At 54.7% G+C, this 22,858-nt stretch overlaps 1 protein-coding gene and 1 long non-coding RNA gene across 10 annotated transcripts in view; one reads left to right on the top strand and one right to left on the bottom strand.

Annotated features, from left to right (window-relative positions):
- Nucleotides 1-22,455, bottom strand: part of LOC121015836 (uncharacterized) — a 41,328-nt gene extending 18,873 nt beyond the window's left edge. For all 3 annotated transcript variants that reach the window (XR_005783987.1, XR_005783988.1, XR_005783989.1), the window contains exons 1-3: nt 22,445-22,455; nt 11,521-11,524; nt 10,145-10,155 (exon numbers count right to left, since the gene is read on the bottom strand). This is a non-coding gene — a long non-coding RNA (uncharacterized LOC121015836). The remainder of the gene's footprint in view (nt 1-10,144; nt 10,156-11,520; nt 11,525-22,444) is intronic.
- Nucleotides 13-21,354, top strand: LOC121015833 (multidrug and toxin extrusion protein 2-like). 7 transcript variants are annotated; one of them, XR_005783986.1, is made up of 19 exons: nt 329-431; nt 679-1,494; nt 2,685-2,786; nt 3,049-3,117; nt 3,847-3,995; nt 4,726-4,768; nt 8,165-8,209; nt 8,443-8,540; nt 8,970-9,067; nt 10,035-10,166; nt 10,895-10,962; nt 12,449-12,557; nt 13,679-13,754; nt 14,190-14,259; nt 18,559-18,691; nt 18,764-18,858; nt 19,751-19,844; nt 19,972-20,071; nt 20,818-20,923. XR_005783986.1 is itself a non-coding variant. In XM_040453072.1 (18 exons), exons 3-18 carry the CDS (start codon nt 2,709-2,711, stop codon nt 21,036-21,038), a joined length of 1,578 nt encoding a protein of 525 aa, XP_040309006.1. In that variant the 5' UTR covers nt 13-134; nt 319-431; nt 2,685-2,708; the 3' UTR covers nt 21,039-21,354. The 7 variants fall into 7 exon arrangements, 5 of the variants coding, with proteins under 5 accessions (XP_040309006.1, XP_040309004.1, XP_040309003.1 ...); XM_040453072.1 differs by lacking the exons at nt 679-1,494; nt 19,972-20,071 and adding an exon at nt 13-134 and having other exon boundaries at nt 319-431; nt 20,818-21,354; XR_005783985.1 differs by having other exon boundaries at nt 19,751-20,133; nt 20,818-20,929.
- Nucleotides 22,456-22,858: the final 403 nt, after the last annotated feature.

Below are 22,858 nucleotides of genomic sequence, written 5' to 3'. Positions count from 1 at the left end.
TGCTCCCGCCACATGGCTCCCTGTCTGGGGACAGCAGGTGTCAGAAGAGACTCCTGAGGCCCAGGTGCCCCGAAGAAAGGTTTTTGGCTGCCCTCTCAGAAGCGGAAGCCAAACCAGCCAAGAAGGGGCCAAAGGTGAGGAGAACTGGAAAAGGCACTGGAGGATCAACATCATAAATACTGGTGATGAGCTTATTACTAGGGCGTTGTGGCTTTTACCCGTTGCCCTGCCTTTTTTGGGTCGTATCCTAATAATTACAATGGTAATAAAACGTCTTCTCTTTCCCCTTTGTCCGTGGCAGCTAACTTTACTGTTTAGTGTGCAGGTTGTAGAAATTTGCGCTAGGAGCTCGACAGAACGAGGGAAGGAATATCCATCACGCAGCAGGTGCACAAGCCAGGGGAGCATTTGGGATTCTGCGCGAAGACCAGGTCTGTGCGTGCATGTGGGGAGCAGCGAGTGCACAGGGTGTGTGAGATGTGGGTTGAAATGCACTTCTTTGGTTTGTTTTCATCCTCACTCCTCTCCTTTGGCGGGGGGCGGGGGGGGGGTCTGCTCCTCCCTCCCTCCCTCCCTCTGTGCAGCTCGCACATCCCGAAGCCTGATCCAGGACTGGGCCAAGTACGGTGGTAGTTATGAGCCTCCCATGGTCTGGTCTGCCCTGCCTGTCCTTGGTAGGTCGTAGGCCACCCCTGCGTGGAAGAGAAAGAAGGTGAACTGGTCGGGCCAGAGAGGAACCTGGAAAAAAATGGAGGGCGAGAGGGGTGAGCGGTTTGCCCAAGTGGGGTCACCCTGGCTCTCGGGGATGCTGCCCAAAGGGATGGTGGGCAGAGGCAGGGCTGGGGGTCCCTCCCAGGTATCCTAGCTCCTGGCTCCAGGCCACTGCCCCCTCCCACCATATGACTCCCGGGGCAGAGCTCTGGACGCTGCCCACCTGGACAGAATCCAGGTTCTGCTCCCTGCCTTTCCGAGTCTCCACTGTTTCATCTGTGAAATGGGAGTCATCACGGGCACCATCACGCCGAGGGGTAGCATGCCCAGTGCCTCAGCGCAGCCCATCCGGGCCCCGTGTGCCCCCACACTGCCCCAAACCTCCTCCTCCCGGGGCTTTGCAGCTGACCGCCCTGGGACCGCGGACACAAGGCCCCCACAGGCAGCAGCCTGGGTGACTCCCAGGTGCCCAGGACTCTATCCTGTCCCCCTCTGGTGGCAGAACCCAGGGACGCTGGGCTTGTGTGATAGGCTGCCGCAGCGGCCCCTCCTCCTGCCCCTTACTCATTAGCCAGGCTGCAAAGTAGCATGGGCTTGGCTGGGCAAGGCTGGCTGCAGGAGCGCTCAGGCATGCAGGGTGGCCGGCAGCCCAGTCTTGAGCTGGACAGCGTTCGGGACACGGTCACCCCAGACCGAGGGGGCTGTTGCCCTGCCCTCCGCAGGCTGGTCCCTGTCGGCTTTGGGGCCGAGGTGCGGACGCTCTTTGCCCTTTCCGGACCCCTGGTAAGTAGATGATGTGAGGGGCAGGCAGTAAGGCTGGCGGCAGCTGCCGTCCAGGTGTGACAGGGCTACGCCAGGAGCCGCTCACACCTGTCCCCAGGAACTGCCCACATTGACCATGTCCAGACTGCACCCGAGGTCACCGCCCACAGCAGGTGACAACAGGACAGCCGTCCCTGGACAGGTGCATGGTGTGGCAGTGGGGCCTGACCTCGCTCAGCAGCCCCACTCAAGGAGGGACAGGTGTGTCCTCCTTAGGAAACAAATGGGAAGGCTGGGCTAAAATCCCTAGGGTGACGAATGAGACCCATTCATGCAGGAGTCCGGGGGCCTCTGCTACAGGGGGAAGAAGGGAGCCTCTGCCCATTTTATGTCCCATGGGAAAATTGCTTTAGCTACCCTTTTTTCTTTTTTTTTTTCTGACCACAAAGACGAATCAATATGGGCACCCCATAAAAGCTGCAGATACAATGCGGGGCACCTGTGTGGCTCAGTCAGCTAAGCGTCTGACTTCGGCTCGGGTTGTGATCGCACGGTTCGGGAGTTCAAGCCCCGCGTCGGGCTCCGTGCTACCAGCTCGGGGCCTGGAAGCTGCTTTGGATTCTGTGTCTCCCTCATTCTCTGCCCCTCCCCCGCTCGCACTCTGTCTCTCTCTGTCTCTCAAAAATAAGCGAACGTTTAAGAAATGATTCAGAAAAAGAAGAAAGTCATCTACTCCCCCAACCAGGACACAGCCACTGCCAAGATTTGGGTGTATTTTATTCCACGCCTACCTTTTTGCGTGTATGTGACCTGACCAAATGATGATAACATCGGTAGAGTGTAGGATGCTTGAATCAAGCTCTCTGGGCTCCAGGCTCTGTGTGTTGCTGAGTGCTTCTTGTGCATTCCTGCACTTTCAGGCAGGGAAACCGGAGCCTGGAGGTTAACCACAGAGGTTAACACAGCTGCTGACGCCAGGACGGGAGCAGCAAGACTCGGGTCACCTGACTTCCAGCCCCGATCGCTGTGTCTGGCTCAGCCACAATGCCAGCTTCCTTGGGGCGGGGGATTGGCCCCAGGGCCTTGTGGTTTTCTGTCTTGTTTTGTTTCGTTTGCAGGGTTTCTGGTGTGAGGCCCCCCGCAGGACCTGGAGAAGCCTCTGTGTGGGGCTGGGCTGTACAGGGCCCTTGAACCTGGCTGCTTTTCTCCAGTTCTTGTTCCAGGTGCTGACCTTCATGATCCACATTGTGAGCTCGGTGTTTTGTGGGCACCTGGGCAAGGTGGAGCTGGCCTCAGTGACCCTCTCGGTGGCCGTGAGTATAGCTCCCTGCTCCGTTCCGCCCCCAGAAGACAGCACGAGGGCTGACAGCTGCATTCAGAGCTGGGACCTGGGGGGCCTCGCCCAACGGCACACGGCACACGCAGGCCGGGCCTGGCCAGGAGGGGGCAGTGTCTCTGACTCAGCTGCAGGTCAGAGCTGCTGGTGGGTGGCCTCCCCCAGATGGAGGGTCCCCTCCCAGGGTCCCCTCCTTGGGCCCTGACAAGCCCTGTGTTTTCTCCTGTGTGTGGCTCCAGTTTGTCAATGTCTGTGGAGTTTCCATAGGAATAGGCTTGTCCTCAGCCTGTGACACCTTGATGTCCCAGGTAGGTGTGCCTTTTGGAGTCGGGCGATGGGGTGCCCATCAAACAGGCCGGGGGGGGGGGGGCACGGCTGGTCCAGGCCTGCCTGCAAGGATTGTGTGCCATCAGGGAATTAGACCCTTCATTTTGAAAGAGTCTGAGCAGACGGGCTAGAGAGCCATGGAGGGAATGGGCCAGAAGCAGTTCCCTGACCTCACCTGTCAAATGCTGAGGGTGCACAGAGCAGACCCTCCTGCCCCCGGGGTGGGGGGTGGGGGTGCCACAGCCCAGCAGGACTCAGCTTTCCTGGGGGGTGGGGGGGGGTCTGGACTCACAGTGGGCCCAGGGACCTGGGCTTGGTCCTGGCTGCCACTTACCAGCATGGAGACTTGACAATGTTTTCAGAGCTTCCCTGAGAATAACGCCTTCCTACTTAGGCACTTTTGAAGAACCAGGGACAACGGGTAGACAGAGCCTGGCGTGGAGCTAGTGCTCAGCAAATAACCGCTATTATGATTCTACGAGCGGGCTGAGCCCCTGCAGAGGAAGCCTGCCCCCCCCCAACCATGCTGCGATCAAAGGGGGCCAAATGCCTGCTACCGAGGTGTTGACGGGTGCCTGTCGTGTCCTGGGTCTGTCCCCACGGCACCAGCACTGGCTAGGAGGTTGATGCCCTGGCTGGGCTCACCCAGGGGACAGAGGGAAGGTACTGAAGGTGTGAGCAGCTTGACCCAGGGATGGGCTCTTTTGCAGAGCTTCGGGAGCCCCAACAAGAAGCACGTGGGGGTCATCCTGCAAAGGAGCACCCTGGTGATGCTTCTCTGCTGCCTCCCCTGCTGGGCACTCTTCCTCAACACCCACAACATCCTGCTTCTCTTCAGGCAGGACCCAGCCGTGTCCAGGTACTGCTTGGCTTCTGCCGGGAACCCGGGGAGGGACCCCACCCCACCCCACCCCACCCCCAACCATGCTGCCAAAGAAGCCATGCCCTAGGCCCCCGTGCTCCTCTGGGTCACAAGCCGTCACAAGTGCAGCTCCTATGGGGAAGGTTCTTGGTTTCTGGACTCTCCCGCCCGGCATGCGATTCCAGCTGTGACCAGCAGGGGGAGGATACAGGGCCAGTTTTAATTCAGGAGGAAAGGCAGAAAAATGGATGGGATTTGCCTGTCCCAGCAGGTAGCTGGGGCTTCCCAGATGCTTTTGGAGACTTGAAGTGTGCACTACACCGTCTTCCAAAAAAGAGACAGAAGGGCTGAACCAAGTTCAGATGAATCACACCGTTTATTAGTAATCTTAGAAATGTCCCCTCGTGGGAATAGTGTGTTCATTTTATAGGATGGGCAAGTCATTTGCTTATTTTTTTTAAGTTTATTTCTATTTATTATTTATTTTGAGAGAGAGAGAGAGAGAGAGAGAGAGAGAGAGAGAGAAGAGAGCACAGGAGGGGGCAGAGAGAAAGAATCCCAAGCGGGCTCCACACTGTCAGCATGGAGGCCCCACACGGGGCTCGAACTCACAAACTGTGAGATCATGACCTGAGCTGAAACCAAGAGTTGGACGTTTAACCAACTGAGCCACCCAGGTGCCCCGGGCACAGCCTGGTCAGTTCCGGAGCTTCTGTTTCCTTCGCAGGTTAACTCAAGAGTACGTGCTCATTTTCATCCCAGCACTTCCGGTAAGTGTCACTGTCCACGGAGCTGGGAGGACGGTGGGCTTCCACCCCCCTAAACCCCGGCTTTTTCTTTGCCGCGCCACGTGCTGGGGAAGCCCGTGAGCCCGCAGCGACTTTCCGCTGTGCCGCTGAGGCTGGCCGAAGGGACAGCAGAATTGCAGTCCCGTTCCATCCACGCAGATTGGACTTTCAAGACGTAGCATGGCATGTTTTTTGATGAGAAAACCATTCACTGGAGAAATTGTGGGAAGCGTGGGAAAGAAAACATTTTAATCGCTTCTAATCCTGCCACCCAGAGAGACTCTAGGGTCAGGTCCCTTCCCAGGATTATTTCTGCGCGTGGACGCGTGGGTTCAAACACACATACACGTGTACGGTTTGAAAGAGGGTCAATGTGCGTAATATTGTGTTATTACCTGCTTTTCCCCTGATATTAGTCTCTCGATACGATTAAATAGCCTCCCACAGTATCCATTTCGGAGGCTATGCACTATCCTACAGTGTCATGATTTATCAGCCAATCCTAATTTGTCAGGTATTCAGGTTGTTTCCAATATTCACTATCGGAAAGAAGATCGTGCTAAGCGTTCTTATAGAAAAGTCTTTGTATCTGTAACGATTCCCTTCAGGCGCATCATGGGAATTGGTCTTCTGTCAATGGCTTCTGATACCAACTTGTACAGATTTTACCCCCACTAGCAACACTCTTGTCAGTGTACTATTATTCAAATATTTTTCGCGGGGCGCTTGGGTGGCTCAGTTGGTTGAATGTCCGACTTCGGCTCAGGTCGTGATCTCACATTCGTGGATTCAAACCCCACGTGGGGCTCTTTGCTGACAGCTTGGAACCTGGAGCCTGCTTCGGGTTCTGTGTCTCCCTCTCCCTGCCCCTCCCTCACTTGCTCTGTTTCTCTCTCTCTCAAATAGAAACATTAGAAAAAAAAAATTTTTTTTTTAATTTTTTCCCAACTAGAAACAGTTTTCACGTGCGTGTTATTGCTAATGAACCTTTTTTTCATGTATTTTTTTCATCATTTTGTTTTTCTTCTGAGAACTGTCCAGACCCTTTTTTAGTGGGTTAATCTTTTCCTAATTATTATAACTCTTGTTAACTAGTATCTTAACCCTTTGCCTGTTAATTTTTTTTTAAAGTTGGTCACTTGCCTTCTAATTTTTTGATATTTTTGACCTAAAGAATTAAAAAAACAATTTTTTTTTAAGTTTATTTATTTGAGAGAGACAGAGCAAGCAGGGCAGGGGCAGAGAAAGAATCCCGAGGAGGTGCCACACGGTCAGCTCAGAGCCCCATGTGGGGCTCGAACCCATGAACCGTGAGATCATGCCCCGGGGCGGAAACCAAGAATCTGATGTTCATCCGACTGAGCCCCCCAGGCGCCCCTTGACCTCAGGAATTTTTAATGTATATGTAACAGACCCATAAATCCTATTCTTTATGAAGTCTTTGATGAACTTAAAACCACTTAACCCATTGCAAGATTATAGAAACATTTTGCCCATATTTTCTTTGAGCCCTCTCGTGGCTTTTATTTTTACACTTAAGATTCTAATCTACCTAACACACTTATAACTAAGACTAATTATTGCCTGTTCTCCCCTTTCTCCACTAATTCGTTAAATCCCAGCTAAGCAATGCATCTAGTCAGGTCAGTTTCTGAGATTTCTCACCTGACCCTGTGGCCTGTATGTCTGCTCTGGAATCCATTGCTACTCTATTTGATTTCTTGACTCAGTGACACGTGTCACTAGCTGGCAGTGTTGTGTCTTTGGAACAACAGCTCCCCTTTACCCTCTATGACGCCAGGGGGTGGGGTGCTGGAGGACCGGTCAGGGAAGGGTGAAGGTGGGGTGCTTTATCAACGTTTATTTATTTTTGGGACAGAGAGAGACAGAGCATGAACGGGGGAGGGGCAGAGAGAGGGAGACACAGAATCGGAAACAGGCTCCAGGCTCTGAGCCATCAGCCCAGAGCCTGACGCGGGGCTCGAACTCACGGACCGCGAGATCGTGACCTGGCTGAAGTCGGACGCCCAACCGACTGCGCCACCCAGGCGCCCCAAGGTGGGGTGCTTTAAAGCACGCCAAGGCCTGGCAGGAGGAACCCCGGCCGCACCCGCCTGCCTGAGAGGCCAGTGCCATGACCCCTCTGGGGTCTGGTCAGGTCCAGATTTCCGTTGTATTATGGAAACCACCTGCAAAGACCAGTCTGTCTCCTCCAAGGGTTTGCTAGAGCACACACTTCAGCCCTTCAGACCAAGGTGATGGCATCTTGCCAAACAGGGCCACCGGGGCTGGGTCAGGGGAGAAACCTCCTAGAGCGTCAAAACTGTGGCAACGCCTTTACCAACTAAAGCAAGTCCTTGCCTTAAAATGCGGCTGTAAAACTTACCAGTAAAGTAATAATAAAAATGACAAACAGGATTTACATAACGCTTATCTAACATTTGGAATGCTTAAATGGGCCATATACTGTTTTATAGGCATTTTCTGATATTAACTTTAAATATATATGGATACATAGCATACACACATTATCATCCCCGTTATAGATGAGGAAATTGAGGCACAGAGAGGTTAAGTGACCTGCCTAAGATCGCACAGCTCGTAAAAGGCAGAGCCAACCCTTGGACGCAGGCAGTCTGTTCCAGCTCGTGCTCTTAAGCCCCGTGCTATACTGAGGAGAAGCAGAAGGGAAAAGGAAGCAAAGGGAAGCAAAGGGAAGGGGTGGGGTAGCAGGGCGCAGGCCCTGGGCCAGGCTTTGGCAGAGGACAGAAAGGGCAGGGGCAGCACCCCTAACACGCACACACTGACACGCAGGCCCTCTCTGTCCTCCACGGACAGGAAAGGTCCTGCCACCCCATGGGGGCTTGAACCCCCTCAGCAGGGCCTACCGGTGGCCACACTGCCGGGTCCCCATCTCCCTGCCCAGCCCAAGGCCTCTCCCTCCAGATTCTTGGTTCCAGCAGCCAGAGCCAGGCTCAAGGGCAGTCACAACCCGTGGATTTGGACTCTGATGGGCCCTTCTGTGCACGGGCCCCTGGGTGGCCTTCCTGAGCTGATGCAAGGTCCAAGCCGGCAGCAAGGAGGCCTGTTAGGCGCTGGGCCTCTTACACAAGCCTTGTGAGAGCCAGCGCTGCTTGCGTATCTCGTCTGCGGTGGAGCCCGAGCCTTGAGGGGGCCTCTCCCCATAGGCAGGGCCAGAGTGCACCTGAGATGCTAAGTGGGCTTCTTGGGGTCCCAGACCTATTTGGATGAAATAACTGCCCCTCACTCAGGTACCAGGGAAATACCTCCTGATGTTCATCATGTGCTTGTTTGTTTTGCTTTTTTGGTAGTCGTTGTTTATGTGTGTGTCTGGTTTTTTGTTTTTATTTTACACAGGCGTTTTTTCTTTATAGCCTGCTGGCAAAATATTTGCAAAATCAGGTACGGGTCCCTGGCCAGAGGGGCGACCCCTGCCCCAACACACTGCCCCATTCCAGCGAGAAGGGGTGCCTGGGGCTTTTCCCCTTTCGGCACCCTCTGTGAACCTACTGACCAAGGCCCAGTAAGGAGCCGCGTGTCCCCAGCCTCTTGCCAACCCCTGGACGTCCCCGGGCTTGTCCACACCCCCTGGCCCTGCCCCCCGCCCCAGCAAGGCCAGTGTTTGTTTATTTCAGGGAATCGTCTGGCCCCAAGTCCTCAGTGGCATTGTGGGCAACTGTATCAATGGCTTGGGCAACTACATCCTGGTTTCTGTGCTGAGCCTGGGAGTCAGGTGAGCACCGGGACCACTGGGCTGCAGGGGCCCACCAGGCACCCACCCCTGACGGGGGCAGGTCAGTTGCGATCCCTGCCTTGCCAAAAGGGCAGAGGCTGCCCCTGCCGTCCAGAAGTGGGGTGTCATGAGGAATTGGGGGCCCTGCTGGTCCCTCAAGTTCTGGGGGACTCCCCACCAAGGAGACAAGGAGAGGAGCCCTCCTCATCCCTGCCCCAGCCCCCCAGGAGAGGCCGAGCATTGGGACCTGGCAGGGGGACTCAGGGACACTGTACTAAGGTTCCTGGGTGTGGCTGATCTCTGGATGGGGGTGCTGGCTGCCCATGCCTGGGCCCCCTTCCCTTCCATGCTGGCTTCAGGGGAGAAGTCCCCTGCCCCCAGGGCCAGAGTCGGCCCCTGGCCCCAGCTCAGCTCTCTCTCCTTTCCCAGGGGCTCTGCTTACGCCAACACTATCTCCCACATCCTGCAGACCATCTTCCTCTTTCTCTACATTGTGCTGAAGAAGCTACACCTGGAGACGTGGGCAGGTGTGGGGGCCACCCTGCCTTTGGGGGGCTGAGCAGACCAGCGGCAGGCAGGACCCCGGCTCGGGCATGGGGTGTTCACTTGGCAGGTGGACGGAAGGCCCGGTGGGAGCCCCTTTGGAGGAGCCTTGTCTCGGGCTTGCCTCCACTTCCCTTCAGGGGCTCCTTCCCCTTTGCTCTACCCCTCAGCACCCCTACCCCCAAAGGCCCAGGTGCCCCCCATCCAATGCGATACGGTGCAGAGCCCTGCTGGGGACAGCCCCCAGGGGGCTCTCTGGCCAGCTCCCTGATCGCAGGTAAAACCCTAGGTGTCAGCAGTGGGCCGAGTGCTCGACATTTCCGATCCCCGGTTACTCCACACCACCTTATAATCTCCATTTTACTTACCTGGAGGAGATGGAGTGAGGGTAAACAATTTGCTCAAAACGCCAGAGGCGGCGCCCGGTGGGGCTGGACTCGAACCCGTGCCCATGTACTCCCGGTTCTGAGCTTTCCTGCCTCCTGAAAGCTAACTCTGTAGATTTCGGGGTCCGCTTTCGGGCATTTGTGGACCAGCCCCTCCGGACGGGGCCTCATTCACAGGGCAGGGAGTCCTGTATGGCCACTCTGCTCTCCCTGTCCGCACGGCCCTATCTGCCCCGAGAATCCAATCCTTTGACCTTGACCTCATGCCATCCTCCCAGCAACCCCTCTGGGGCGTCTGGGCAAAGAACTCAGATTTTCAGAGGAGGGAATGGAGGCCAGAAACAGCAGGGTAGTTGCCCAAGATCTCGTGGTGTCACGGGTGGAGCGGGCGACCCTCACCCACGCCTGAGGCTCCCATCCCGAGCCACCCCGTGGTGCACCCTGGGCAAAACACAGGAGGCCTGGGCTTGCGGAGCTGAGCCCGGGAGTGGGCGGAGCCAAGGGCGGGCAGGGGCTCCGGGCAGTGGGTGCGCGTGCGCGATGGGCTCCCTGCGCCGCGCTCCAGCGGGGCTTCTGTTCCTAGGCTGGTCCGGCCAGTGCCTGCAGGACTGGGGCCCCTTCTTCTCTCTGGCTGTTCCCAGCATGCTCATGGTGTGCATGGAGTGGTGGGCCTACGAGATCGGGAGCTTCCTCATGGGTATGTAGAGGCGCGCGGCTCGGGGAACCGTGTGGGCAGCCCGGAAGCCCCCTCTCCGGATGGGTGGTTTGGCGGCCTCGGCCAGGTCGGGGCTGTTGCTCTCTCCAGGTTGTGCGCTCCCAGAAGGTAGGCCTGGGCACTTCATGTCAGGAACCCAGCATGGCTCTGGGCCTGGTCCTGGGCAGGTGTTGGAGTCAGTGGGGGAAGCGAGGGACGGAACCAACGTGGGTGTGAGCGTGCAGGGGCCAGGCAGGCGTGGGGGGCTCTCACCTGACGCGCCTGTGCTCCCCGGAGCACCCCGTGCAGAGTCCACGCAGCCCAGGAATCGCAAGGCCCTGTGAGAGAATGGCCCTGAGAGAGCACCTGGTCCAACCCTTGCCCCTCATTTACAGATAGGTCAACTGAGCCCCAAGAACAAGAGACTGCCCGGAGTCCCAGTGGCAGCGCTGGGACCCAAACTGGGGTCTCCTGATCTTGGTCCAGGTCTCTTTTCTCTCCATATGCCATGTACACCAAGGACTTTCAACTTGAAAGTCAAACCATACCGGGAACGAACAGCCCGTAAGAAATTCCACCACAGCTGGGTGGGATTTTCCTGCCAGGCTGAAGGCCAAATGGGAACGTTTTCTGTTGCAAAGCTGCCCTTGGAAGTCATTTGCCCCTTGGCCTCCAAAGCAGAGGGGAGTCCTGTTCCGTGTCCGTGAGCTCACCGTGTGTCTCTTCCGCAGGCCTGCTCAGCGTACTGGACCTCTCCGGCCAGGCCATCATCTACGAATTGGCCACCACAGTCTACATGGCGAGTATCTTATGGCGGTACCTTCCGCACGCCCTCCATGCCGGCCCGGCCCCGCTGACGGCCTGGGGTGTCACAGAAGAGGGGCAGGCTGTCCCCCTAAAGGCCATCTCCCTCTCAGATGACCTCCTTGTGCCCATTAGGTCCGGGCCCTGCCAGACACACACAGGTGGCCCCCAGCTGCTCCACCGAGAGTAATACTGAACTCCCATGATGTTAGAATTTTTAAATTAATTAGTGCCACTTAAAAATGGGAATATTTCACATCATAATCTGAAGTTTTGCATTTTCTTGGAAAACGGGACATTCCGTTTAGCAGCAGGCCCACATTCCTGCAAACCCGAGTCAGTGAGAGCTCGGTGACCGCGTCCCTGGCTGGGGGTTCACTGCTGTCCCCCACCCCCCCACAGCCCCATAGCTCTCTCCTCTTCTTACAGAGACATGAGTTGTCCCACGTTACTGCGTATGCCTCTGCCAGCTTCCTGGGGACATGCAGACTGCGACCCCTTGGGGACATGCAGTCTGAGTTTAAGGAAATGATTCACAAAAGTCTACACTTACAGCACTAAGGTATAAGGTGCTTAATTTTACAAAGGGTTTTCCCAGAATTTTGTTTTTCTAACAGGGAGCTTTTCTGGCATACTTAAGACCACATTCAACTCTTTTAAATTTTTTTTTTTTTAACGTTTATTTATTTTTGGGACAGAGAGAGACAGAGCATGAACGGGCGAGGGGCAGAGAGAGGGGGAGACACAGAATCGGAAACAGGCTCCAGGCTCCGAGCCATCAGCCCAGAGCCCGACGCGGGGCTCGAACTCCCGGACCGCGAGATCGTGACCTGGCTGAAGTCGGACGCTTAACCGACTGCGCCACCCAGGCGCCCCAAGACCACATTCAACTCTTAAAAATGCACTTACTTACGAGGTTTTGGCAACACATTGATTCTGGTTGCAGGGCCAGTCTGCCTGTGATTTGTTTTTTAATTTTTTTTTTTAATGTTTATTTATTTTTGAGAGAGACAGAGACAGAATGTGAGTGGGTTAGGGGCAGAGAGAGAGGGAGACACAGAATCGGAGGCAGGCTCCAGGCTCCAAGCTGTCAGCACAGAGCCCGACGCGGGGCTCGAACTCACGAGCCGGGAGGTCATGACCTGAGCCGAAGTCGGACGCTCAACCAACTGAGCCACCCAGGCGCCCCTGCCTGTGATGTCTGATGGTGCCGGTGGGGGCAGGACTGCCGGGCTCCCTGAGGGTGCCCCCACCCCATCTCCCAACCTCATCTGTGAACGCCCTCTCTCCTCACGCTGCCTTCCTCGGATCCATCCTGTCTTCCTGCTGTCCTCCAGCTGGCCCCCTGATGGAGGGTTAGAGGGCTGTTCCCCCAGGCCCCCTCCGCCGCCTCCGGCGCAAGCCTCTTCCTGGCTCAGGATCCAGCCCCTTCCAGGGGCAGGAGGTTGATTCTACTGATGGCCCCTTATCTCTGATCGCAGATTCCCCTGGGGCTCAGCAACGCCGTCTGTGTCCGTGTGGGGATGGCCCTGGGAGCTGCAGATATAGTGCAAGCCAAGCGGTCGGCCAAGTCAGGCATGCTTTGCACAGGTGGGTGGAATCCTCTGGGAGTGGGGGCGGGGCTTGGGAAGTTGGAGCCTGGGGCAGGGGACAAATCTGCAATACCTGGCCCGGAGGAGCCCCAGCTGAATTGACGCCACCCTCCTACCCTCCCCCCCCCCCGCCCCCTCCCCCACTCCCTCCTCTTCCCCCCCCCCACCAGCAAACCTCTCTTGTCCCGCACTCCTTCCCTGCTGCTGTTCTCGGGTTCTCCAGGGACAGGTCACCAGTTTCCACCTTCATGTGACCCTGTGAAGTCCCCTCCTCCCCAGACTTCTGCCTCCATGTCCAGGGGCCTTCTGCAAATTTGCCTTCCCAGCATCCCCAAGGATCTCAGGACCTGCCCCATCCCACCCCTCGGGACCAACGGATCTTGTGTCCCCCTCCCGGGCTCTGCTTTCTGAGGCTGACAGATTCAGATCAGCTGTGGACACCAGTGGTTCTCAGGCTTTAGACGATCAGAATCATCTGGAAAGATTAGAATCAGATTGGCAGGCCTCCCCACCATGGAGTTTCTGATTCAGTAGGTCTGAGATGGGGTCTGAGAACCTCCATTTCTCTTTTTTTTTTGTTTGTTTCTTTATTTTTGAGAGAGACAGACAGAGCGTGAGTGGGGGAGGGGCAGAGAGAGAGGGAGACACAGAGTCCGAAGCAGGCTCCAGGCTCCGAGCTGTCAGCACGGAGCCACCCAGGTGCCCCTGAGAACCTCCATTTTTTTTTTTTTTTTAATTTTTTTTTTCAACATTTATTTATTTTTGGGACAGAGAGAGACAGAGCATGAACGGGGGAGGGGCAGAGAGAGAGGGAGACACAGAATCGGAAACAGGCTCCAGGCTCTGAATCATCAGCCCAGAGCCTGACGCGGGGCTCGAACTCCCGGACCGCGAGATCGTGACCTGGCTGAAGTCGGACGCTTAACCGACTGCGCCACCCAGGCGCCCCAGAACCTCCATTTCTAACAAGTTACTAGGTGATGCTGTTGCTGCTGGTCCCGGAACCCCACTTTGAGAACCACAGGGGGAAAGGCATTTCCTATGTCTTCCTGCCTTGCACTGACCTAAGCTGCTCCTCCAGGGGTTGGGGGCAAATGCTCTTCCTTTGGTCTCTTACAGGCGGCACCTCGCTGGTTGTGGGCATCGTGCTGAGCACCCTGAAAAATAAACTGGGGCGTATTTTTACAAATGATGAGTAGGTAATCAGTTTTCTTCACTGACTTCTGGGAAATGTCAGAGTGGCTTGCAGCTGGTCCTCAGAGATTCGTCACCTGGCTGGCTCAGCACCAGGTCCAGAGGAAGCAGGACCAGCCTCAACTTTGCTCTTGCTGGGAAGAAGCTAGCATTGATGCTTCCCCCCCCCCCCCCCCGACCTCGGCCTCCGTCACTTGCTGGTCCGTAGACAGGATGCCGAGGGCAGGCAGTACAACATTGCGGGGCTCTCCTGGAGCTTAGGGCTCCATGCAGAAACTTAGGGCTGGGAGTGTCAGGTTTGTGGGTGGGGGGGGTGGTAAAACTACCTCCGTTCCAATCATTTTTAGGAGGAGGCACAACAGGGAGGGTGTGGGTCTCAAGAATGCAGTGATGTCTTAATGCTCCAAGTGAATGTTCTTTCCGGTTTCTCCCGCAGACAAGTCATTGCCCTGGTGAACAAGGTCTTGCCGATTTATACCGTCTTTCAGCTCTTTGAGGCCATATGTGTGAGTACTGCCCTGATGTGAAGCCTGACTCCCCTGTAGGAGTCCATGCTCATGGCCCCTCCCTGAGGCCTCGTCGGGCTGCAAGGATTAACTCATTCAAACATGTAAAGGGGGATGGGGCGCCTGGGTGGCTCCGTCAGTTAAGTGTCCGACTTCAGCTCAGGTCATGATCTCACAGAGGGTTCGAGCCCCGAGTCCAGCCCTGTGCTGACAGCTCAAAACCTGGAGCCTGCTTCAGATTCTGTGTCTCCCTCTCTCTCTGCCTCTCCCCTGCTCATGCTCTGTCTCTCTCTCTCTCTCTCTCAAAGATAAACATTAAAAAATAAATAAAAGTTAAAAAACATGTAAAGGGCTCACTCTGTAGTAAGTGTCCACTGTATCTGCTTGGATTAATTCTATTATTCAAAACAATGAATCCCCTCTCTTCTGCAATTCCAACAAGCCAAAAGACGCATGCGGATTTGCAAAAAAACAAAAACAGAACAAAAAAAAAACACCTGAAAAATTACACCCACATAAACTCACAAATCTTTTTCCCTTCCTCATGCCTCCTCAAGAGCTGAGGCCACAGGCTTTGAGCCATGCCCCTATTGGTCAGACGCGCAACAGCACCATGCCCTGTGAATCAACCCAGAACACAGAGGGGCCTGAGTTTTCTGTTGCCTTTGAAATGGGTCATTTCAGAGGAAAGGGTCCCATTTAGTGCAGATGTGGATGATGTGAATTTTAAAGAGCATGACATAAAACAAGAAAACACTGAAGTCTCCTTTTATTATTTTTTTAATTCATTGATTATTTTGAAAGAATGTGCATGTGCACAAGCGGGGGAGGGGCAGAGAGAGCGATGGGGAGAGAATCCCAAGTGGGGTCCGCATTGTCAGTACGCGGCCTGATGGGGGGCTCGAACTCACGAACCTCAGGATCATGACCTGAGCCGAAATCGGATGCTTAACCGACTGAGCCACCCAGGTGCCCCCAAATCCTCATTTTATTTTTATTTTTTTTAATTTTTAAAATTATGTGTGTTTATTTTGAGAGAGACAGAGTACGAGTGGGGGAGGGGCAGAGAGAAAGGGAGACACAAAATCCGAAGCAGGCTCCAGGCTCCAGGCTGAGCTGCGGTCACAGAGCCCAATTCAGGACTTGAACCCACGAGCCGTGAGATCATGACCTGAGCGAAGTCGGACGCTTAACTGAATGAGCCACCCAGGCGCCCCTCCCCTTTAAATATTGGACAGAATTCACCAGTGAAGCCATCTGGGCCTGGGTTTCTGTCAGAAGATTTTTAAATTAATTCAATTTATTTATTTGTCTCTTCACTTTCTATTTCTTGAGTTACTTTCAGTAATCTGTGTCTTTCAAGTAACTTATTTACTTCAACTAAATTTGTCTAATTCTCTGGCACCAAGTTGCTAATAGTATTTTCTTATAATCTTTTTCTGTATGGTCAGTAGTAGTGTCCCTTCTTTCACACCTGACTTTGGTCATTTGGGTCTTCGCTTTCTTATTTTCTTGGTCTTATTTTACCAAGGTCAAATCCTTGGCAAATGTTCATCCTTTTTGTGGATGTTATCAAAGACCTAAAATTTTGGGTTTCGTTGATTTTCTGTTGTTTTTTTTCTGTCGTCGATTTCAGTAATTTCCCCTGTCATCATCATCCTCATCCTTCTGTTTTATTTAGGTAGAGTTTGCTCTTCCTTGTTTCTTAATGTGGGGTATGGATTTGAGGCCTTTCTTCTTTTTGGATATAGGCATTTACGGCTGTGCGTTTCTAAGCACTGTGGTAGTGGCATCTACTAAATTTGATATGTCGTTTTATTCTTCGTTCAAAGTATTTAACACTTTCTCCTGCTATTTATTCTTTGTGTTAACCAAATATCGGGGGCATGCCCATTTTTCTTTCTTGTCGGCGCCTCTAATTGAATTCTCTTGTGTGGCCTTGCACAGCCCCATCCCAGAGAACGTCAAAGCGTGTGACCTTTCTCTGAGGCCTCTTGTTGTATTTAGGAATTTGCCCGGGCTATTTATTTCTGTGAATCCCGCCTCCTCTACAGCCTGGAGCTGCAAGATCTCTACTCAGTTTTGTTTTCTGGGTTTTTCTCTGTGCTTATCTTAGGCTTAGCTTCCTAGGGGTTCCCACCCTTTTGTCCGCACAGCTCAGTGTTGAGGCAGTTGTTGGTCGGAGGCTGTGTTCAAACACCTGACAGCTCGCGAGGCTTCCGTTCTCTGCCGAAGGATCTGAATGTGCATGTGGGCTGTTTTCGAGTCTGCCCGGCTCTTACTTCCTTCTGGGCTCTTGCGTGTCTCTTCCGTCCACGTGCACAGGCTCCATTGTCCACGACGTGTGGGAGGCTGGGGCCTGCCCTGGTCTCCGCTATGTGCACACACAGCCTGCAGTCAACTTGGAATATATGCGGAACGTATCGAGCTCCCTCTCCCCGCCACCCGGTTGTTTCGCCTCCCTGTTAAATCCCTGCCTAGCACACCGGTCCGCCGCCTCTCCCTAACAGACCCAAACCTTCTCAACCGCACAGACTGGTGGGGCCACTGGCCCTTCCTGGGTGCTTGCCTCTGACGTTGTCACCGTGACTCAAAATGCTTTAAAGGGCTTCTCAACCTTGGCACTGTGACATTTCGGGATGGAGAATCCTTGGTTATAAGGGGGCCGCCCTGTGCCCTGTAAGGTGTTTAACAGCATTCAGGGCTTCAACCCTATGCAGCTAGCACTCCTCAGTTGTGACAACCCAAACCATCCCCCGACACTTGCCAAGTGTCCCCTGGAGGGCGAAAGTCGCCCCCGGAGTTGAGATATACTTGTTTAGAGCTCATCAATCATAATTTGGGAGAAGTCTTCTTCTAACCAAAAAATATCTTCTATGTCAAAATATATAACAATGGGAAACAAACATGCCATATTCAGAGTTCAAGAGGCACACACCTCCTATCCCGAATGCATTACCTCTTTGCTCAAAAGTGTGAAAGCAAACCACAAAATACTCCACATCCTTCATCTTTTTTTTTTGTTTAAGCTTATTTATTTTGAGAGAGAGAGAGAGAGAGCGGGGAAGGGGCAGGGAGAGGGGGAGAGAGAGAGAGGGAGAGGGGGAGAGAGAGAGAGAGAGAGAGAATCCCAAGCAGGCTCTGTGCTGCCAGCACGGATCCCAGTGTGGGACTTGAACCCACTAACCACGAGATCATGACCTGAGCCAAAACCAAGAGCCGGATGCTCAACCGACTTGAGGCCCCCCAGGCGCCCCGCTCCACATCCTTTATCTTAACAAAATGAAAATAACCAAATAGCTATTCGTCAGTAGCACTGACCAAGCATGAGCTGTGCCTGTCGCTCTTTAGTTCATCAGCTCTGAGATCAGGCTGGGAGGATGACCCTAGGAAAATAAAACAGTTAGTGCTTTCTCCAAAGTCGTTCTTGTCCGTGAGCATTATGGGGACAGGAGCAAGCAAGGATTGCGTGTCTCATCTGGAACAGATGACACCTTTGTTTGCCACGTGCGGTATCCAGAATGATGCCCCCCCCCCCAAAGATCTCCACATCCTGATCCCCAGACCTGTGAATGTCAGGTGGCAAAAGGGGACTTTGTAGATGTGATTAAGTGAAAGATCTTGAGATGGGGAGATTATCGTGAATTATCCAGATGACCCAAAGTAATCACAAGGGTTCTCACAGGCGAGAGAGGGAGGGAGACAGAAGGAGATGGAAACACCACGACAGCCGCAGAGGGTGGACCGATGCCACCGCTGTCTGGGGGCCGGGAATGCAGGGCTGCCTGTAGAGGCCAGAAAAGGCAAAGACACACAAATTCTCCGCAGGGGCCTCCAGAAGGAACCCGCCCTGACTAGAGGGCGGTGAGACCCATTTCAGACTCGTAACCTCCAGGACCAGAAACCAGTGCACGTGTCTTGTTCCAAGCCACTAATCTACAGTAATTTGCCACAGCAGCACTGCCAAGGCAACACAACTCTGTGTGACGTCAGTCCAGCCTCCGGGGCCAGCTGGTGGTCGGTTTCCAATTTTACCTTGACTTTCTAGAGAAGCAGTCCTAGTGTGGAGGGGAAGACGGGGCCTCTGGAGTTGTGTTCAAGACACAACTACTCTTGTGCAGCCGTGGGCAAGTGACTTGCCCCGACTCGGTCTCCCCACGGATGGGGACAAGAGCACCATCGTTGGGCTTAGAGTGAAATCAAGCCGTGCGACATGAGTGGCTTAGAAGAGAGCCCGCTGCAGGATCCCTGCTGTCAGGCTCACGCCCACCTCTCGCCCCTTTCTGCCTCCCCTCCCAGTGCGTCTATAGCGGAGTTCTGAGAGGAAGCGGCAAGCAGGCCTTTGGAGCCGTCGTGAACATGATCATGTATTATGTCATCAGCCTCCCGCTGGGCATTGTTCTGACCTTTGTGGTCAGAATGGGAATCATGGGTATGTGCTGTGAGGGAAAGTGGGGGGAGGCCTGGGAGGACGCTGTCCCCATTTGTCACTTGTCTCCCCCAGGCCTCTGGCTGGGCATGCTGGCCTGCGGCCTCCTGGGAGCTGCTGCGTTTGCCGTCTACACTGCCCGGATGGACTGGAAGCTAGCCGCAGAGGAGGTGAGCATGCGGAGATGCTCAGAGCACGTCAGGCCTCAGCAGTAGTGACCTGTGGGATGAGCTGGGAGGGTGGGGGGTCACGGAGGGGCCCCCTCAGCCTCAACATCTCCGGGCACCGTAACTGGACCCCAGACAGTGCCAGGATACGGTCTAATTTCAAGGAGAGGCACACACACCAAGAAGCTTCCACGGCCAGCCCAAGCTGCTTGAAACCAAAGCAAAGAGCTCAAACTAGTCTGAACCCGGATGAGCCCCCAAGAGTGTGTGCCCGACTTTGGAAGGGGGAACACCATCACTCTGTCCAACATCTTCTTGGCCATTTTTTTTTTCTTTTTCATGTTTATTTTTGAGAGACAGAGCACGAGCAGGGGAAGGGCAGAGAGAGGGAGACACAGAATCGGAAACAGGCTCCAGGCTCTGAGCCATCAGCCCAGAGCCCGACGCGGGGCTCGAACTCCCGGACCGCGAGATCGTGACCTGGCTGAAGTCGGACGCTTAACCGACTGCGCCACCCAGGCGCCCCATGGCCTGCCCTGTTTAAAAAGTTTGGCCAAGGGGCGCCTGGGTGGCTCAGTCAATTAAGCGTCTGATTTCGGCTCAGGTCACGATCTCACGGTCCGTGGGTTCGAGCCCCGTGTCAGGCTCTGTGCTGATGGCTCAGAGCCTGGAGCCTGTTTCCGATTCTGTGTCTCCCTCTCTCTCTGCCCCTCCCCCGTTCATGCTCTGTCTCTCTCTGTCCCAAAAATAAATAAACGTTGAAAAAAAAAATTAAAAAAATAAACAGGGCAGGCCCGTGCCTGCTTCTCAGACACAGTAACGGTGACGGCCGGGCCTGAAGGCAGAGAGGGGGGGGGGGGGTGCACTCTCAAAGACCCCGAATCTGCTCTTTTAGGCCCAGAAACATGCCGGACTGCTGCCGCAGAGCACTGACAGCACGGTGGCCACGGTCTCCCGACCCGGGCCTGCAGAAGCCGTCACCTCTTCAGGTAACGTTGTCGCAGTGCTTCAGCCGGGTGGGCCCCAACGCCAGTGGCAGCCTCTTTCTTGCGTGCCCCGGGCAAGTCCGAGTCCAAGCTGCCGGTCCTCTTCTTGGCACAAACATGGTGTTCTAAGCGCCAGGAAGACGACACCACTCCCTGTGACTCAGAGGCCCCACGTGAAGCACGTCACGTCCTTAGCCTCGTGAGGCAGCCAGCTGTAGCCCCATCCTCGGGTGAGGGAGCCAGGCTGAGAGCTTAGGTCTCTCCCCGGACGATGGTCCCGCAACTGGAAAAGGTGAGATGATCCCAGTGTGGGCCCGTCAGACTCAAGGGCACGTGCTCACCACGGAAGCCCAGCCCGGGCCAGAAGGCCACATCCCGGCCTACAACAGCTGGGTCTCGGCCGGTCCGCCTGGCTGGACCAGCTGGTGGGGGGGGGGGCACTTCCCCTGCCTGCCTCTCTGTACCCCATCAGACAGGCGGGCACCTCTGGTGTATATCCAGCGTGTCTGCGATGCAGCGATGGCCTCGGCCCGAGGCGCAGGGGCCCTCCTGTCCCGGGCTGGTGAGGGGCGCCAGGTCTGGGTATCCACAGCCCAGAGCCCTCACTTATCCAGTGACCTCATCTCCCCCGGGGCCCTGCCGTCGTCAGCGCAGCAGCGAGCTAGCTGACAAACACTCCGGGAGCCTAGAGCGTCACGAGAGACGAAGGTGAGGTCCGACCGTCTGAGCGTTTAAGATGTGCTCCGAAGGCACGTGTGGGAGTGACACGCCATCGCGTGTCATCACAAGGCTCAGACGGGAACGCGCCTCACGTGATCTTACGGGCAGCTTTCTCTCTGCGTCACGCTCGCGTGTTAAGGTGTTTTCCCACATTATTGCACCCAGCGTAACAAAGGCAGCCAGGCTTCCTGGTTCCAAGGCCACAGCTGTCTCCCAGGCCCCCGGCGCCGCTGACTGCTCCCGTTTGCCTCCGCAGTGGCCACGGGTGCCTCTCCTGGCATCACCCTGACAACATATTCAAGGCCCGAGAGCCACCTGGACCTCTTCAGGACTCCGGAGGTGGCCCAGGCCCTTCCAGCTCCGGCCAGCAGATTGTCAGCCAGACAGCTGGCCATCCGCCGCGGGGCCGCCCTGGGGATGGCGTCAGGCATGCTGACGGCCGGGCTGGTCGTCCGGGTCCTGACCACCAGACACTAGCCGAGCGGCTCGGAGACGGAAAGGAGGCCAAGGGTGGCCGCACCCACAGGTCTCCACACCGGTCCCCCTACCACAGCACCCTGGGGATCCAGTGCGGGTGGATGTACACTTTGGACCGCACCTCAAAAACAAAACCTTCAGCCGGCGCCTTGTGTGACGTGACGGTTCTGTCGACCTGGCCTTCTCTGCTCTGCTCTTTAAGAGGACGTCAGCCGACCGGAGAGGGACAATCCTGGGGCTGCTTCAAATCGGGGGATTTCAAATCAAGACACAATTTAAAAAACCAGTTACCCAATTAAAAGCTACATATTTCCTAGGTGAGTCTGCCTCCCCCGCCCCCGTCTGTTCACAAAACCTTTGAGAAGCTTGGACAAGGGGGCCCATGGGCCCTGCATGGGCAGCCCGGTTCGCCACACCCCCCCATGTGCCCTGTGCCCCACGGGCCCCTGCAGATCCAGGCACTGGCAACCCCGAAGGGGCAGGTGGCCGTCCATAGACCCTTCATTCCATCAGCATTGTGCTGATCACAGACCTTGAGAAACCCTTGTTCTTACAGCAGCGATGGGGTAGAAAGAAGCAAGAGGAGCAAAACCAGATCGATCGCTTGGCCGTGCAGCCCGGGGGTGAATGCAACGCCGACCCAAATTCCAGGCTGCTTCTCTTTGTGGCCTGGGACTGCCGAATATTTTCAGGCCGCACGCTGTCATCCAAAGTGGAGGCAGTCTGGCCTCCGCTGCCACAGTCCCTTAGGCATCAGTGGCTCTACACACGTTCACAAACAAAATGATCAAAGCCAATGAAAAAAAAAAAAAGTACACACAGGATGTAATCCCTGTTTGAAGAGTCAACATGAATTCATTTTGTTTTCGGTTACCTGGTGACAGTCCGGGCCTCCCGCTCACAGGGAGGAAGAAGCTGATACCCTTGTCCGTGATACTGACACCTTAGTGAGCTTCTGGCGACCAAACAAAATGACTGAGGACGGGGCACAGACAAGCAATGGTGTCGTTTCCCCAAAGGTGCCCTAAGGTTGAACAAGGATCTCCAGAAAAGGGTTCCACGGTCAAGGAAGTTTGGGAAACGACCCCCACCAAACGCCACACAGGTTCTACAGGACTCGGATCCTTTGAGATGCTAGTGTGCTTTACAAATCCTGACACACAGGATGGGGTGGTGGGATCAGTTTTTGTGTAAAACCTTATGGAATTCGTGTCCCTGGAGTACTGTTACGGAAACACTTGGTTTAGACTGGCAAATGGGGATAGGAGGGCTTAGCTGGAAAAACCCTAAACTCCACAGGTGCTTTAAAAAATAAAAACCTGTAAGGGACAGAGAAAGCAGAGCTGGAGAAGATCTTCTTGGCTAAGAATTTCAGGGAGAAAGCAGGACTTAAAGTCGATGAATACCACCTCTGAACAGATGAAGGCAAAAAATGGATTTATCCATTGGGGCAAAATTTCCAGCCAAAGAATGGTCTCTATCGGGACATAAGAGGTTCCCCACTAGGAATCTTAAAATTCATGCCACTTTTATCAAATATGACGTATTTATTTTGCAGCAGAACACAGTAGCAGACAAGCCAGTGATTTAGCGTAACTAGAAATCACAGGGCACAATATAACGTGCTAAACGAAAGCTCCGTATTGAAATTTCGTCTAAGGTATTTCGTGACCGATTATCCTGACATTTTTTTTTTTAATTTTTTTTTAACGTTTATTTATTTTTTTTGGACAGAGAGAGACAGAGCATGAACGGGGGAGGGGCAGAGAGAGAGGGAGACACAGAATCAGAAACAAGCTCCAGGCTCCGAGCCATCAGCC

This window comes from Herpailurus yagouaroundi, unplaced genomic scaffold, assembly GCF_014898765.1.
Source record: "Herpailurus yagouaroundi ecotype Mexico unplaced genomic scaffold, PumYag 208, whole genome shotgun sequence".
Lineage (NCBI taxonomy): Eukaryota > Metazoa > Chordata > Mammalia > Carnivora > Felidae > Herpailurus > Herpailurus yagouaroundi.
This window is presented reverse-complemented; position numbering and strand designations above follow the sequence as displayed.